At 36.3% G+C, this 16,424-nt stretch overlaps 1 protein-coding gene across 2 annotated transcripts in view; it reads left to right on the plus strand.

Moving 5' to 3' along the window:
- Positions 1–1,007: 1,007 nt before the first annotated feature.
- Positions 1,008–16,424, plus strand: part of BMP5 (bone morphogenetic protein 5) — a gene marked incomplete at both ends in the record, with an annotated part of 125,663 nt that continues 110,246 nt past the window's right edge. For both annotated transcript variants that reach the window (XM_079712512.1, XM_079712513.1), the window contains one exon: positions 1,008–1,497. In XM_079712512.1, coding sequence (XP_079568638.1) covers positions 1,008–1,497 — 490 coding nt within the window. The remainder of the gene's footprint in view (positions 1,498–16,424) is intronic.

Here is a 16,424-nt window from a genome sequence, read left to right on the forward strand (position 1 = left end):
TAAAAGTGTATTAAATGTGTACTATTAAAAGAAAGATCTGAAAGTGTCCTCTATAAAATTGGTGACCAAATTTCCAGTCTGCCGCTTGAAAACTGGCTTCCCCCCCCCCCAGAACTTATATGCTCCATGCATCACTGTGCTGTGTCAGATGCGTGCCTATAAAATTGCGAAAATGAAGTCTTTTCTGGTAGCAAAGGGGTTAAGTTCTTTTTGCTTTACCAGTTTCAAATTACAATGAGAAGCCTCTTCTTTCCCAGCAGGGTTGTGCTTACATTACTCTTTAGATCTCCCTTGAAGAGGGCTGGTATATTTGTGTCTGCTGGAGGTGGAATTAACAGTAAGAAGGAGAAAGAGAGTGAAGGGACTTTCAGGAAGGTTTGCAAGTAAATTCAGGAAAACACATTGACTTGAATAGTACAACCTTGAGTCTTGTTTTACACTAAGACGACACAAAAGATGTTAAAGTTATCACCAAGCTGCCGGACAAATATATATTCCAACACCAAGGTGCAGATCAGCATAGATCTGTGATTCAGAAATCAGGATTTGTCTTGGAAAGAGCTCAAGGGTTGAGAAGAACTCAAGAGCAAGTGAAGATCACTTTGGGAACTACAGTTTATTAGAAGATCAACTTCCGTTCATTCAAATACCAAAGGCCTGATTATCATATATTGATATAGGAATGCATAGGTCATCTGATCAAATAATATTAGCCGTCTTCTGCTCTATCCATGCAGCAAAAACTCTTAACAACTGTGGATAACTGGAAATCTGAGTTTCAGCTTTCTTAGAAATAACTACTCTTGACATATTCCAATATATTAAAAATAGGACAGGAAAATCAATGAGGATGTGTGTTCAGAAATGTCACTGTCATGAAGAATAGGTAAATTTGTTTTTCAGCTACTGGGGAAATATACCTCCTCAGAACTTAGATTTTTTGTTTTTTGTTTTTGGTAAGAGGACAAGAACGACTAAAAAATATCAACTTTTGCTTTTGGACAAAAATGCATCTGACTGTATTTTTACTTAGGGGTATTGTGGGTTTCCTCTGGAGCTGCTGGGTTCTAGTGGGTTCTGCGAAAGGAAGTTTGGGAGACAATCATGTTCACTCCAGTTTTATTTATAGACGACTACGGAACCACGAAAGACGGGAAATACAGAGGGAAATTCTTTCTATCTTGGGTTTGCCTCACAGACCCAGACCATTTTCACCTGGAAAACAAGCTTCCTCTGCACCTCTCTTTATGCTGGACCTGTACAACGCCATGGCCAGTGAGGAGAACCCCGAGGAGCCGGAGTACTCTGTGAGGGCATCCCTGGCAGCAGAGAGCAGGGGAGCCAGGAAGGGCTCCCCAGCCTCTCCCAATGGGTACCCTCGCCGCATCCAGTTGTCTCGAACGACTCCCCTGACCACCCAGAGTCCTCCTCTAGCCAGCCTACATGATGCCAACTTTCTGAATGATGCTGACATGGTCATGAGCTTTGTCAATTTAGGTATGTTGTTCGTTTATTTGTTAATCTATGTTATTGCAAAGTGGACGTTTTCCTAATGGTAAAGTAGCTGCCTGGTAGGTGGTCATGTTTATATAAAGTCATTTTCTATAACTCTCCTCTCCAGCTTCTGTTTCCTTTCTTTCACTGACATAAAATAAGATTTTGCCTCAGGCAACAAAGTCATATGTGTATATATATATATATATATATATATTTAATATAAAAAGCTAAAATTAAACACATGGTTTGGGTAAATTTGGGTCTTTTCACATCTTGTTAAAATTTCAACTTTGCTTAAATGTATGAATAAACAGGCAATAGTTTAAAAAAAGGAGAATTTATGAGGATAGCTAAGCTATGGGCAAAATAATAATCATAGTAATAAAAATAATGATGATGATGATGCAAGTATTTACAGATGGAAAAGTAAAAGTGACATTCTGGACCATTTTTTGGTTAGTAATTTAAAAGACATATAAGTGTAATTTATATGTCACTTAAGAATGCTCATTTTAGTGAGGAAACTACTGTGAGAATATTGATGTGAAATTAATTAAGTTCAAATAATATTGTAAAAGATTACTATCAAAAACTTTCAGGGATAGATTCTGAAATCCTGTGAAAAATATTTTGGAAAAGAAGTTTCAATCTAACATTTTTTAACTGTAATGATTAAAATATATTATACTTCTTTGACTTTTTTCAGAGGCAAGAGAAATGTAAAACATGCTATGATGCTTTACCTATACAAAATTTCCTTGACATTTAAGATAAAAAAATTTCAATTGAAAAATTCTTTAATTAGCAGTATGGTTAGAGAATAATTTTAAAAATTATGTTTTAGTGCTGATACTGACAATACCTAAAAAATTGATATTGACAATATCAAATGATGTTAGTGCCCAGAATTTCATCTTTCAATAATATTAAAGAGTCACCACTTTAAAATGATTTTACAGGGGCTGTAATTTTCTTTAAATTTTTTGGTAGTGACTGAAGGTGAAAATTTACTATCTTTAAACATTCAAAAAAACCACATAGAGTGTATTTATTTTTGAAGACAAAACTTAATAAATTTAATCAATTTTAATGTTCGAACTTTTAAAACTTTATTTTAAAAGTCCATCTGCTTGGACTTAAAATTGACATGTTTTATTACACACTTAATTTAAAACTTCCTCAAATAATATCTCAAAAAATATTCTTTGTAAAGTCAGATAGCAACAAATCTTAATAACACATGATGCTTTTATAATATGTGTTGCTTAATATACCCTGCTCATTTGCTCTGAGCAATCCTAGCAGGAAGGATAAGGTGCCTAATAAATCATATGTTTCACGTTACAGGAGACAAAGCTCTCATTATAAGTTTTAGTAAGTCATCATTGGTTGCCTTAATCGGGTGTCATGGAGGCCTTTTCTTCTACATGTAATTAACAGGTTCCTTTGGAGCTTTCAAGCCATTAAAATATATCTTAATTCTAAATTAGTTTGACTGTTTTTTTCTTCATGAGTGGCATGCAAATGTGACTCATGGTATGTTTGAATTTGTAGCAATTTCTCAAGCTTATTCAATAATTTAAGTTAGTTTTAATATTTTCATAGAAAAAATGCAATTAAGCATGATTTACATATTCATAAAATAAATCACTGAAAAAATCAGTTCAGGTCATCTAAAATCTGACAGGAAAGAATGTGTTACGTTATGTACTTTATAAAACAATCGCTCAGTCATGAATCTTTTCTAATAATATATTAAAATTGAATACTTTGATCATTCACAAGAGTGTGTATTTGTTTTATCAGAAAGGAATGAAGTATGATTTTTGAACCCGTGCACCATTGTTCTTTATAAATCTACATAGAATAAGAAAGCCAAAACCAATAATAAACAGTTTTATTCAAGGACTTTTAGGATGATTTTTATCATTAAAGAATACTATTTTTTTAAATCAGTAGACTTTTGGTTATTTGTTTGGATTATAATAAGAAAGCAGTTTATTAACTATACCATGAAATAAAATTATTCATTTTACACTAGAGAAACAATACTGGATATAAGCTTCAGAAAATTTTTATTTATTTATATATTCTTACCATGATTAACTTTCTGAGTAGTGATTTATCTTCAATAATAGACCGTATTGTTTTCTCCTTATTTAATAATTCCAAACGAAATGTCTCACATGAAATTACTGACAAATTGATTGTGATACTAAGTGAGCTTTTCCTAGTAGTCTCTGAGGAAAATTGAACCACAGTTTTATTTTATTATCTTTAGACCATGCCTTCTACTACGTCCAAAGCTTATAGTCAATCACTACTTAGTAAAAAGCTTTAATTTCTATATTTCTTCCATAATAAAATAGGTCAAAGTATACTTAGAAAAGGTAAAAGTGTAATATCATTATTAACAGTGCTAAGAATTTCAGTGCTTCTTACTGTAAAATGCATTAAACAATATTATCTGGAACTTTTTTCACTTTCTGTAAGACTCAAGAGGATTTTATTTTATTTTTTTAGCATCTTAAAAGATATGTATATAGTGGAGATTGAGGGCAAATGATCAAATTAGCAAGAGGCAAGGGATTTGTATTGAGGAAGTCACCTGATATTTAAAAATGTGAAAAGAATCTGTTGAAATTTCCCATAACAAGTTGAATTATATAAAATGGATCTAGTAGCACCCTTGTTATTAATGCCTGCCTGTCTCATTTTCAAGTCAAATAATGGATTTTCTACAATTATCTTGTCAATCAGAAAGACATTTTTTCCAACATAAGTTTTGCTCACCAAGAACAATTAAATTTAATTCAAACTCTGAATCATATTTAACAAAATATCTATTTTTTAAAATTTCAGATGAGATTAGTTTTATGTTCATAAGCAAAAAATAGAGTAGAATTTACTAGAAGAAAAAATAAAATGTGAATAAATTGCCTCAAGGCCAAAGTAAACAACTAAATATGAAACCAAACACATTATTCTGACCTTTAAATTATTTTAATGATTTGTTCACTTTAAAGAAACAAATATTAATTATTAATTGTGTGAAGAGAAATTTTCTGCCTCGTTTTATTCATTATTTTTAGGCCAACTTTCGTCAGTCTCATAGTCTATAGCTTTTACAGATTGACTTCTCTGCTTTCTCCCTAAAACTAATGAATATCAGTGGAATTTTGCTTAGTCAATTCCACACTATTTAGTTAGTAACAAAAATATCTTTCTGGTAATTTTTTTCTTTTTCAAAAATGTTAAGGGTTAGTTTATATATCAAATACCTTTGCAAATGAAAAGAATGATTAGGTAAGTTGCTTGTAACATTTAAGCATATCTCTAGTTTACATAAACAAGTAGTGTATTTCTAAGATCTTTTATTTAGAAACCAATTTGATTACTTGGTGATCATAAAATTAAAATGACATAACATTGTAGATGTTTTAGAGGAAATTACAAAAATCAGTCAACATAGGAAATTCACTTTTGTATTATTCTTTGTCTACATGTATTTCCCTGATAAAGAACTTCAGGTTTATTAATGGGCTTTGATCAGTTGGCTTGGAGTCAAATACTCAGATACAGTTCAAGAATGTGTACTCATTTTCAATCATAAAAGATAGAAATATGATGCTTACATTTTTTCATGTTTTATGACAACATATTTAACATGTTAAGGTATGAAATAGAAAAAAATGCTTAAACCCTTCTTCCCTACTTCCCCAAATCATTAAACTCCCTTGGTATTGGAAGAAAAAAAAAATGCTTATGCCCTCAGTTGACAGCTTTGAAAGACATCTTTGATATTTATTGTTGATTTTGGCTGACTCAAGTGCCAAGTGGAGAGGATTTATACACAGATCTACCTAAAGGTGTCTATCTATGTAGTCTCTCCAACAGGGTTATTAACACTTGTGTAACATAAACACACCTATAAACACACACACAATTGTTTTTTTGGAGGAAAGGGGGATGGGATGGAAGCAAAGATGATCTAAAACCATTATAGTACATATTCATGGATTATGCCTGGAATCACAAACGGTAATACTGGGTAAAACAATGATTCTTTACAGCTTTTCACTTTTGAAGAGAAAAGAAGTCACTGAGGGTGGAGACATTTTTCTCTCTTCTTCATCAACCCTTGGCATTCATGAACGCACCCCAGGGGGATTCTCGTTCTTCTCTAAAGCTCTGTCCTTGCTGATTGATGGGCATGGCTGAAGAGATAGTTATAATCATAGTTTAATTAGAAGTTTTCTGCATGTTGAATTGTCACTCACAAATCACTAGTTTTAGAAGTTTAACCAGAAGTAATGGCCGAAGAGAAGAAGGTATGATAACACCTGTAGAAGGGCTTGGGGCTGTTCACCCACCATCTCCAGCTCCTTCCCTTTCATTCTTCAATTTTTGCAATATCACCTCTCTCTCTCCTCCCCACCTCCTGCCCCTCCCTTTTGTTGGCCTTTCCTCTGTAGTTCTAGGGCCTCTCCAGCTTCAGGCTTTCTTGGCATCCCTCTCCTGACTGCCCCCACCCTTCCTGGGGTCTGCCTTTGGTCCTTGTTTCTTCGTGGCTGAAGGCTTAGATGAGCTGAAAATCAATTCGTCACAGCTCCATCATTGAGGTACAGTCTCGTGTTTTCTCTCTGTTGAGAAGGAAAAGGTTATGATGGGCCCATTGCAGCCTCCACCCATCAGGAGAAAAGCTCCGCAGGGCATCAGAACTTCTCTGGCTGTTGCATCCCCTTTAACTGTTTCTCTACCATCCCTTTCATCTTCGCCTCCTCACCTCTCCCCCAGGATCCCATGGACTGAATTTAATTGTTTTTGCCATTCCTATTTTATAACAGTATTAAAATTTAAAAGGGGAAATTCAAGGGCAAGTTAAAAAAAAAAGGGAAAAATGCACCACTGAACAAAAATAACGCTAATCAAAAATGCGATCCATTTTTGGTTTGTAAAACCCATTGGCTAATAGAATTTTATGGAATACTCATGGCACGTCTGTAAAGAAATGAGGATTTCCTTTGTTAAGTTGAAGAGAGATGTTGAGAGAGCATAAAGAGATCAAGAGTAATGGTTGGAGACAGAGAACAATGAGGATGAGATGGAGAGAGAAAAAGTATTTTTTAAAGCCCTGGAAAGGAGGAAAATGAATGGAATGAGTGTTAGGGGCCATCTATGGGCCTCGCAGGTGGAGGCTGTGGGGAAACCCTCTGTCTACTTCATCCTGACTGCTGCTAGTACCACATCCCCAGCCACATGGGCTCCAGGGGGAAATCCATTCATCCTTCCGGACTGAAACACTGAAGCGGGGCAAAGAGAGAGGGCGCTCTCAGTGTGTGTGTACAAGGAGCACACAGATGGGCTACTCACATGTACAGTCATAAATAATGTAGTAACTCAGCTTGAAAAATCCATAGGTTAAAGGAAGAGGCTTCCCTGATGCAGAGAGGGGCTGAGATCAGAGGAGCCACTGAAAGGCTGGGAGGGAAACAATGCATCCCTTGTTCTAGGGAATATTTATGAGTGCTTCTTTGCACCTTCAGTTCATATTTTATTGGCTGGGCTGTGGGGTTTCCCCATTTGCTCATCTCTTAAAATAATACCCTTGGCTAAGATATTCTTTAAAATACACCAGTCAGCCCTGACAACTGGCTCATTTATTTGGGGGCAGAAGGAAGCTGTTGTGATGTTGATGTCTAATGGGAATGTTTAAGATCCAGTCATGGAGCTTAAAATTATGACAGTGTGATAAAAATCATAGTGGGAGTATTCACCTGCCTCTTTTGGAGATGTTTACAAGAATCTACTTAACCAAGTAGTAACCCCAGCTTTGTACGAGTCTTATCTAAACGGCTGTGATAAAACGATAATCTAATAATGTAGAAACAAAATCTGTTAAAGTGTACAATGTTTAAAATGAGCAAAAAAAGTGATTTGTAGATTTGTAAGAAGGTTCTTTAGCGGTTTTGGGAGAAAGGGAAATAACAACAAACCTTCATAACCAAAGAAAGTACATATCTACACTTGGAAGGCAGTGAATTACATACACATTATACAAAACGTAGAAACCCAGACCTTGTGTAATGTTAAATTGTTTGATCGGTATAGAAATGAAACAAAGGTTTAATTATTTTATAATTTCTAAGATGATGAAGATCCCTGCCTTTACGATGATGTGTCCTTTCATTTTACTTTTCATAAACAATGGAGTCTTGGTGCTTGCCTTACAAAAACAGCCCTGCGTTTTAGAAATAAATACATCTAATTACATTATCTCTTACATATTGTGTTTATTTAACTTCTTTCTGGATGTAAATAACAATTTTATTGTTCTTGTGGTTTAACAGCTTTCCTTAAGTTGTTTGCAATAAAGAAAATAGTTTAAAGAGGTTAGATGCAAATCTCACTTAGATTTTATGCAGGCCTATGAAACATGTCAACATCAAAAGATTTATTAACATTTACAGACCCCTTCAGCTATGCTGTCCTGATATGAGAAATTCAATATTATTTGTTGCACACAGATTTCCTCTCCTCAGTAAAACTTTGCTATTAGCCTTCCTATAGAGGGAGAGGCAGTCTATTTTCAGAATTCTGAGTCCATGGCATATTAATGCTCAAATGGCTTTAAGATTTAATTATAAATGAAACCTAATTGTAGAGTAGTATAGAAGAAGCCAGTATGCCTGGATTAGGATCCCATAGTCTACATTCTCTTGCAGGGTGACCTTGGGCAAGTTACATCTCACTGTGCCTCTCATTCCTTGTCTAAGAAGTGCTGATGATAATAATACCACCTTCCTCCTTGGGTACTGAGAGGATTAAATGACTTACTCACATAGGATTTTAAGAAGAGTATTTGGAACCTAGTGAGACCTCTCAAAATGGCCGTTATTGTTACTGGAATTTCATTTGTAGCCAACATCTGTACCACATTTGCAGGAGCAGCTAAGTAATTCATGGAGCCCAGTGTAAAATGGAAATATGGGGCCACTTGTTTAAGAGTTATCAAGGATTCCAAGATGCTGGCAGCAGGGTATTAGACCCGATGCAGGACCCTCTTGAGTACATATTTGATGACATGTTACACTAGCAGGAATCAAGCCCTATTCATCTTTTTCTTATCCCCAGTGGAAAGAGACAACATGCACAAAGTGCATCATTTGAGTTTAATTAATGTTATAATATTTCTAATGTTGTAGGTGGGGCTTTCTGGAAAAACTGGAAGTAATGCAGAATGTGTAAAAGCAGGGGAGCCTTCTTTCATGACTCCTAGGATGCGACGGGAGCAGAAACAGTTACCAGAAAGCTTAGAGGAGGATTGTAGAGGGAAGGCACCCTGACGGGAACAGTGGCCTTTGTGAGAGCGATGCCAGGCAACCAACCCCTATGGACTCAGCAGGGAAGGAGGTCAAGCAGTAAATATCCAGACCTTACTTTTCTGCTCCCTTTCCCATTGGCTGATCTTCACTGAAAGACAAGGGCCATGAGCCCATTGGATCAGCTCTTGAAAAGTCAGCCTCTCCGTGTAGAAAGCTGAGCAGAGAAACAGGGAGAGTGTATATTGAGGCATCAACTGAAGATACTGGGGACAAATGGATAAATTCATATTGAGTGTTCAGTCAACAAAAGTTCTAGAATGACTTCAATTTCAGTGCAAGTTACTGATAGGTATGTTAATCCTTGTCCTGGTCAATTTATTGCAAAATTTAAGAGATAATCATAATATAGTGTGAGAATTAATTATGTCACAAGTTGGTGAAGTGGCCAAAACAGGCATGGCATGCTGAAAAAAAATTCTTAAATTGTATCTGGATCAGTAATTTCACATGATATATTAAAACTGTTTGAGAGCAAACTGAAATTAGAAACAAAACCCACAATACAAACAGCAGACTACCATTGCCAATCACAAAACTCAGTAGAGAAAGCACTAGAATATATGCAGATTGGTAGGGCAAATATAAAGGGCAATATGTGTTTTCAATCTCTAGAGCTGTTGATTCTCAATTCTATGTCATTCTTGCTGAAATGACCCGTGACTGTGTGTTAAAGTTTTGTGAATTCTGAGTGGAACCATATAAAATTCTCCACAGTGCATGTTGCAGGTAAATATCATTTCAGGAGGAGGCAAATTCAGATGATTGTCTTTCTTCTTTGCTACCTTTCCTCTCCCTTAGCAGAGTCCCTGTGACTCACAGATGCGGAATTTCATGGGGGAGCAGGTGTGTCTGCTGTTTAGTTCTCATAAATAACCAACGTCTAAGCCTCGAGGCCAGAGCCATTCCCCTACCCTTTAATCCCAGAGGAGCTTTGAGTAGAACAGCTTCTTTCCAGTATAAACTCTGTTCCCCTTCAAAGCTTTGAAGGATGGAAATTTTAACCTGCTTTTACTTCTATAATTATCAAAAGCAGAGGAAGGGTGAGTTCAACTTGGAAATGATGTAGACTCCTCTGCAAATAACTCTGATGCAGACATTGAAGACTCATTTAGTGAGGAAGAGGTGAAGGTCCTCAATTCTGTAAGCCTTATGGTTAATATTTTGTAGATGTTTTCTTTGCTCAGAGTGAGGAGGGGTTATTTGGTTCTCTAACCCTCTCAGGAGGGTTTAAGTGTAAGGGTTTTGGAGTCACACTGGTTCGAATATCAGCTTTGCATTAACACCTGCATATCTTTGAACAAACTAGTTCACTTCGTGGGACTGTTCCCTCATCTGTAAAGTGGAGATCATAACACAGAATTGTAGTTAGGACTTAATAAGGCAAGGGTATAGGTCTTTGAGCCAACATGAGCAAAGGATGCAATTAACGATCCCTATTGCTACTATATTTCCTTCTACTAGAGGAAGATCCCTGCTATTCTAATGTTTGAGTTGGTATTCTATGCCCAGTCCACCAGACATTGTCAGATAATTTTCTATCTGAAACTGTGGAACGTTATGCACATGACTTTTGCTCCATCCAAAAGAAAATGAACTTGAATTTCAGGGACTCTGTCTTCAAATTGGTCAGTTGATGGGCTCTGCTCCCTCCTTGAGGTGTCCAAGGAAAGGTCAGTCCACGACCGAGCCTTTGAGTAGCTGTGGGGCTTCCCTGTGATCACCTGAAGGCAACACCTTCTGTGAGTTGCTGCTGAAAGGTGCTCTTCAATTACTTTTGGTCCCTTTCCTAGAATGAACCCAACATTCTACTTTAGTTCTAGATATTACCTGTACAATTTCCTTGCTTGTTATGGAGAAGGGGAAACTGATGGCAGGCCAAAGTAATAACATAGAATTAGAAAACATGTGGTGGTGAAGGCTGGGCATTCTCTAAAAGATGCTTTTGAAAGACAGGGAGAAAAAATCTTGAGTTCGAAAGCTTATTTTCAGAAGCCAACTTGTGTTTTTTTTTTAGTTTTAATTTTGCAAGAAGTTGATTCATGATGAAAATATCAGTTAATAAACTCCTGAACTCTAAAAGAGGAAAGCCACTCTGTTCAAATAATCATTCAATCCCGGCACTTTTAGTGTTGTCTGTTAATCAGATCATGTTTGAATTTATGATTTTCTAATTTGTAGCTGTTCTCATTACTATTTGTATTATTATTATTATCACCTTGTTTTTGTTTCAAACAATTCAGCCTTAAGCATTTTGACTTTCCTAGACTATTTCTTTGGGTTTTTCTTTTGTTTTTTCAGATGACAGTCAGATATTTTTATTAATCTTCCTGAATTGCTTCTTGTTATAATATTTTAAAGCAGGATGGGAATTTATGAGTTTTATCCAAAAAGTCACACAAAAGGCCATGCATGAACTGTGGACCTCTTCTGATTACAGTATCCATATTGTAAAGTCATCACATAGACTTATGATATTTCCTAATATGTTGAGTGGGAAAATATGGATTTATTGTTTTTTCATTATTTGATAACATGCTAAAGATAAGTCATTATGATGCTCTTTGCTAAGTTTTCATTGTGGTGAGTGAAGTTCTTAAACTAAAATATGGATTCCAAAATTTATTGGCATGTTCAAATAAACAATTAGGATTTTTTTGTTCCATACTGCCATATCAAAAACAGTTAGCATTTTACAGTTATTTACTTGGAGGGAGAATTTATCAGAATTAAGCAAGCTGTTTATCATTGTTTTTTCATGTGTGTATGTGATACATTTAAAGTATATGACATTGTCACATAATTTTAAATGATAGTATAGTTGTAGCAACAATGACAACAATTAAATATAATTCCTGTGCCGGGAACTGGACTAAGTGATTTACATGCATTATTTTAGTTAATCTCTGTCTCAGTTTTATGGGTAAATATTTTTCTGTTCCCATTTATTGGTGTGAAAATTGAGACTCATCAGAGGTTAAATAACTAACAAAGGTCACCAACCTGGTAAATGTCAGAATCAGTACTGGGACCATGATCTGTCTGGCTATACATTCTTTTGTTCTTTGTCACTACTTTTTAGCTAGGTAACCTACTTTTGATATATATAGACAGCAGTGAAACTTCTAACAACAATAATCATCGTTTTCACTTTTGTACATCACTTTAGCATCCAGCACTCAGGGAAGTGAATATGACCCCACAATACACATCTATGAGCACTGGAGATCTGAGAGGTCATTCATTCAGTCATTGGGCAAATGGAACTGACTACCTACTATTGGGTCAGGCACTGTGGAAAGACTCTGCCTGTCCCACTGCCAAGATCACAGGGCAAGAGGAGCCAGGTCCAGGCCCAGAGTTCTTGATTCTTGTGCCAGGATTCTTTTGCTCAATGTCACCAACTTTCAAGAAATCACACAAAAATTCCAGCACCAAGTCAAAAGAAAAGCACTAACAAACATTATCTAAAAGAATGTGTTGCTTTGTTGTTGAAATAACCAGGCAGAATTAATTTCTTGTGCGCAGAGAAAATAGTTTTCAAACCTAAATTACTTTAAAGACAATTAAAAAAAAAAAGCTTCTTACCAGCAAACAGAACATAAGGAAGCCTGTTAGTCCAAAAAGCATAAGGCAGAGGTAGAACTAATCTTCAGCAAATGTTAGGGACTCTGAAACCTGCTGTGTAGCGGGTAGCACTTTACCAATAGGAGATATTTCCCCTAAAATCACTAGGTGATTTTAGGGGAAATATCTCAAAAGAAGGTTCACATTTTACACTGCATGCTTACTGAACGTTCCAGACCTAAGTGTGGCTTAAACATTTATTATTTATTTGTGCTGTACTTAGGAAATAGGGGTAAAGGTCATACAATTTTTCAACTTTAAGTTATTTGATCTGTCTAAATCTTGACCCCAGACCCTAACTTACTTCTTAATTTGTGTGCTAACAAGCTTGTGTTCAGTGTCTCCTTTGTCACTGTACACACTGCACATGATGTGGATTCAGGATATAATGAGTCATTGAAGACACATTTTATCATGTAGGGAATAACACAGAATTCGAAGAATTGGTATACAGACCTCTTGGATACATGTCTTTGAATCTACTCAGGATCCTGAGCATTAGACCATTATTACTTCAACTTGATTGTTGAGAAACATTGACAAATATTTTACCACTGTTTTACTCTTTACCAACAATCTGCTGTGACGATGAAATGAACTTATACGGAAAAATGTGGATCTAAGCCTCCTGGGGCACCATGCCTCTGACTGGTGTTTACCTGTGAGTTCATATCAACAAACACCAGATCATCAAAGTGAAATGATAAAAGAAGTCCTTAAGATTTATAATGATTTCTGCTCTACTGAAATTCACTGTCTTCCACAGTTAACACTTATTTGGTGCTTATAAATTACCAGACAGAGTGCTAATAGCATTTCAAGTGCTAACATTTAATTCCCACAAAATTACCCTATTTTACAGATGAGGAAACTGAGACCCAGAGATGTTAAGGCATTGGTCCAAAATACTACATCTTGTAAGAGGAGGAACTGGATTCAGAATCTAAGCTGCTCCCTGCTGTACTGTGTTGTGTTTGTAGATGTTGTTGGGAAGACTGTTGGTTGGGACATGGCTTGAATTCTACCAAGTTCTACATATTTTTCCAACATTTCCCATATTGGATTTGGAATATTTTTACTTCATTAGTAATGCTTTACATTTTAGGAAAAAAAAATTTCTAGTGATGAATTTACCAAGAGTGTTATCCCTGGAGTTGGGCTCCTCCAGGCCTTCTTCTGAACTGGGATGTTTTGGCCTTCTGAAGGAGACAAATCCTCATAATACTCACAAGGCAGAGGGAGACAAGCATTTCGAAGACACCGGTGATACTGACCTTTGTGCCATGCAACCAGCTGGCCAGTAATGAGGAATGGAAAGGGGATTTATGTTGATTCCCACCTTCAAAAGACAGATTTGGGATGAACAGGAGTAACGTTTGGTAAATTAGAAAAGAGGTAGAATTTCAAAGTTGCAAACAGTAATAGGCCTCAAAAACAATGGTTGGAGGTTGGAATAAATAATCGTGAGTTCATTTGGATGCTGGAAAACCACCAAAGTGCTGGCCAGTGTAGAAGGACACATAGCAGGGCTGCCCTGCACCTAAGGAGGAGTGCCTTGCCACAGCTTTTCTGACCCAATCCTGGACTGGTCAGTGAATGTCATGAGATACCTACTAGACTAGAAGTTTGGGCTACAGGACCATCTACCTACAAGTGAGGAAATTCCTGCTGTTGCAGATGGGAACTCTGGCAGCTAGCCTCTGCTCCATCCTGCTAGTTGTGGCTGAAGTCTCCTCTGTATGCTATATAACACTGAACACTCCACACTGAATGCATATCTCTTGATCTGTAGCAGCTACAGCCCTAACCTCTTGCACGTGTAAAGTGAGTGCCTTTCATATAATTCACTCATTGCCCCTACATCACACCAAATTTAAATCTATTATTTCTGTTCCTCATGTGTTTTATCAATTAAAAGCTAAGACCTTGGGATAATTAATTTTTTTCCAAGAGAAAGTATTTCTGGGATGAAGTGTTTGAGGGCAGTTGCCCTCAGTTTCAGCTGCCCTCAGGCTCAATACCAATCCAAGAAATCAAAAAAGGGCTTGTAAAAAGCCGGGATGATTGTTCATGGATCAACTCTTAGCAAAATGCCTGAGGACTAATTTCTGCGTTGAAAAGCAAGTCAAGCAGTAGCTGCAGAGTAAAGCTGAGCATCTAAGATGGCACCTGTTTCTTTTTAAAATTTCTGCTTTCTTTCTCTCTCTTCCTCCCTTTACTTAACTGTTCCTACCCAATCAACACATGGCCTGATTGTAATGTAAGGGGAAGTGTGAACGATCTCAATATCTTACCTCTAAATATTTAGACTGAGATGTCCTTAGAAGGTCAGAAGATAAAATTATTGTTTATAAATGGATCAAAAATCATATTTAGGGCTTCCCTGGTGGTGCAGTGGTTGAGAGTCCGCCTGCTGATGCAGGGGACACGGGTTCGTGCCCCGGTCTGGGAAGATCCCACATGCCGTGGAGCGGCTGGGCCCGTGAGCCATGGCCGCTGAACCTGTGCGTCCGGTGCCTGTGCTCCGCAACGGGAGAGGCCACAATAGTGAGAGGCCCACGTACCGCAAAAAAAAAAAAAAAATAAATAAAAAAATAAATAATAAAAAAATCATATTTAATTTTAATTTCACTAACTTCATTGACATATAATAACTCAAGCCCATGCTGAATCAAGATTGTTTAAATTTCTTGGGCACTTTCAATCACTGACTCTTTTTAATCAGAATTCTTAGTATTTGTAAGGTGATTTCATTGAAAGTATTTCAAGTCCTTCTAGGGAGTGAATCTGAAATTTTATAGTCAAATAAATTTGAAGGATGCTGAGAAACAGTAATTAAATAGGGTTTGATATTTCCAAGAGGAGACTTCTCAGTATCTTTATTATGCTAACGGGCATGGTGAATCTCTGCAAGGAAGATGTGGGTTATAGGGTTTCCTGTGCAAGGTGGACTCTGGAACTCTTCTGACAGAGCACCATGGGTACCTGGGGTTACAGGGAACTCACTCTGACAAAAGCTCTTCCACGTGGAAATCCTATTATATAAAAGCCATTTCGGAAATATGGCAAGCAGAGCATTATGATAAGCTAATTTGCTGACACCATGGCCACTTTATTTCCAAAATTAAAAAGAAGCAGGAAATAAAGACTCAGACGTAGAGAACGGACTTGCGGACATGGAGGGGAAGGGGAAGCTCGGACAAAGTGAGAGAGTAACATTGACATATATACACTACCAAATGTAAAATGGATGGCTAGTGAGAAGCTGCTGCATAGCACAGGGAGATCAGCACTATGCTTTGTGACGACCTAGAGGGGTGAGATAGGGAGGGTGGGAGGGAAGCTCAAGAAGGAGGGGATATGGGGATATATGTATACATATAGATGATTCACTTTGTTGTACAGCAGAAACTAACACAACTTTGTAAAACATTTATAATCCAATAAAGATATTTTTAAAAAAAAGAAATTTAGAAAAAGAAAAAAAATCCATGACATTAAGAAAAACGGAAGAGGAACAATTGAAATTATTTTTGATGATATAGTTTCCTTAATCCAATATATCCAAATGTTATTGTTTTGATATGTACTCAATATAAAAAAGTTAATGAGATATTAAAAAAGAAGGAAAATGTTTAAATTCTATTATCTAGAATGACCATTGTTTATATTTTTAGATATTTCTTTCCATACTTTTCAAACATACATTTTTCATAGAGTTGAGCAATATTTATGCAATGTTGTACCCTTAGTTTATTCTTGATTTTTTAGTATATGACTTTTCTCATTTCTTTGTGTGCTCTTTATGGGCATATTTTTAATGACAGTAATATTTCAGCTGAAAAATTCATTTGTGTAAACATTCTTTTATAGTTGGGCATGTAATTTTTCCAGTTTTTACTATTATATATTCCATTG

The sequence above is a fragment of the Hyperoodon ampullatus genome (genome assembly GCF_949752795.1).
Source record: "Hyperoodon ampullatus genome assembly, chromosome: 10".
NCBI classification, from domain to species: Eukaryota; Metazoa; Chordata; class Mammalia; order Artiodactyla; family Ziphiidae; genus Hyperoodon; species Hyperoodon ampullatus.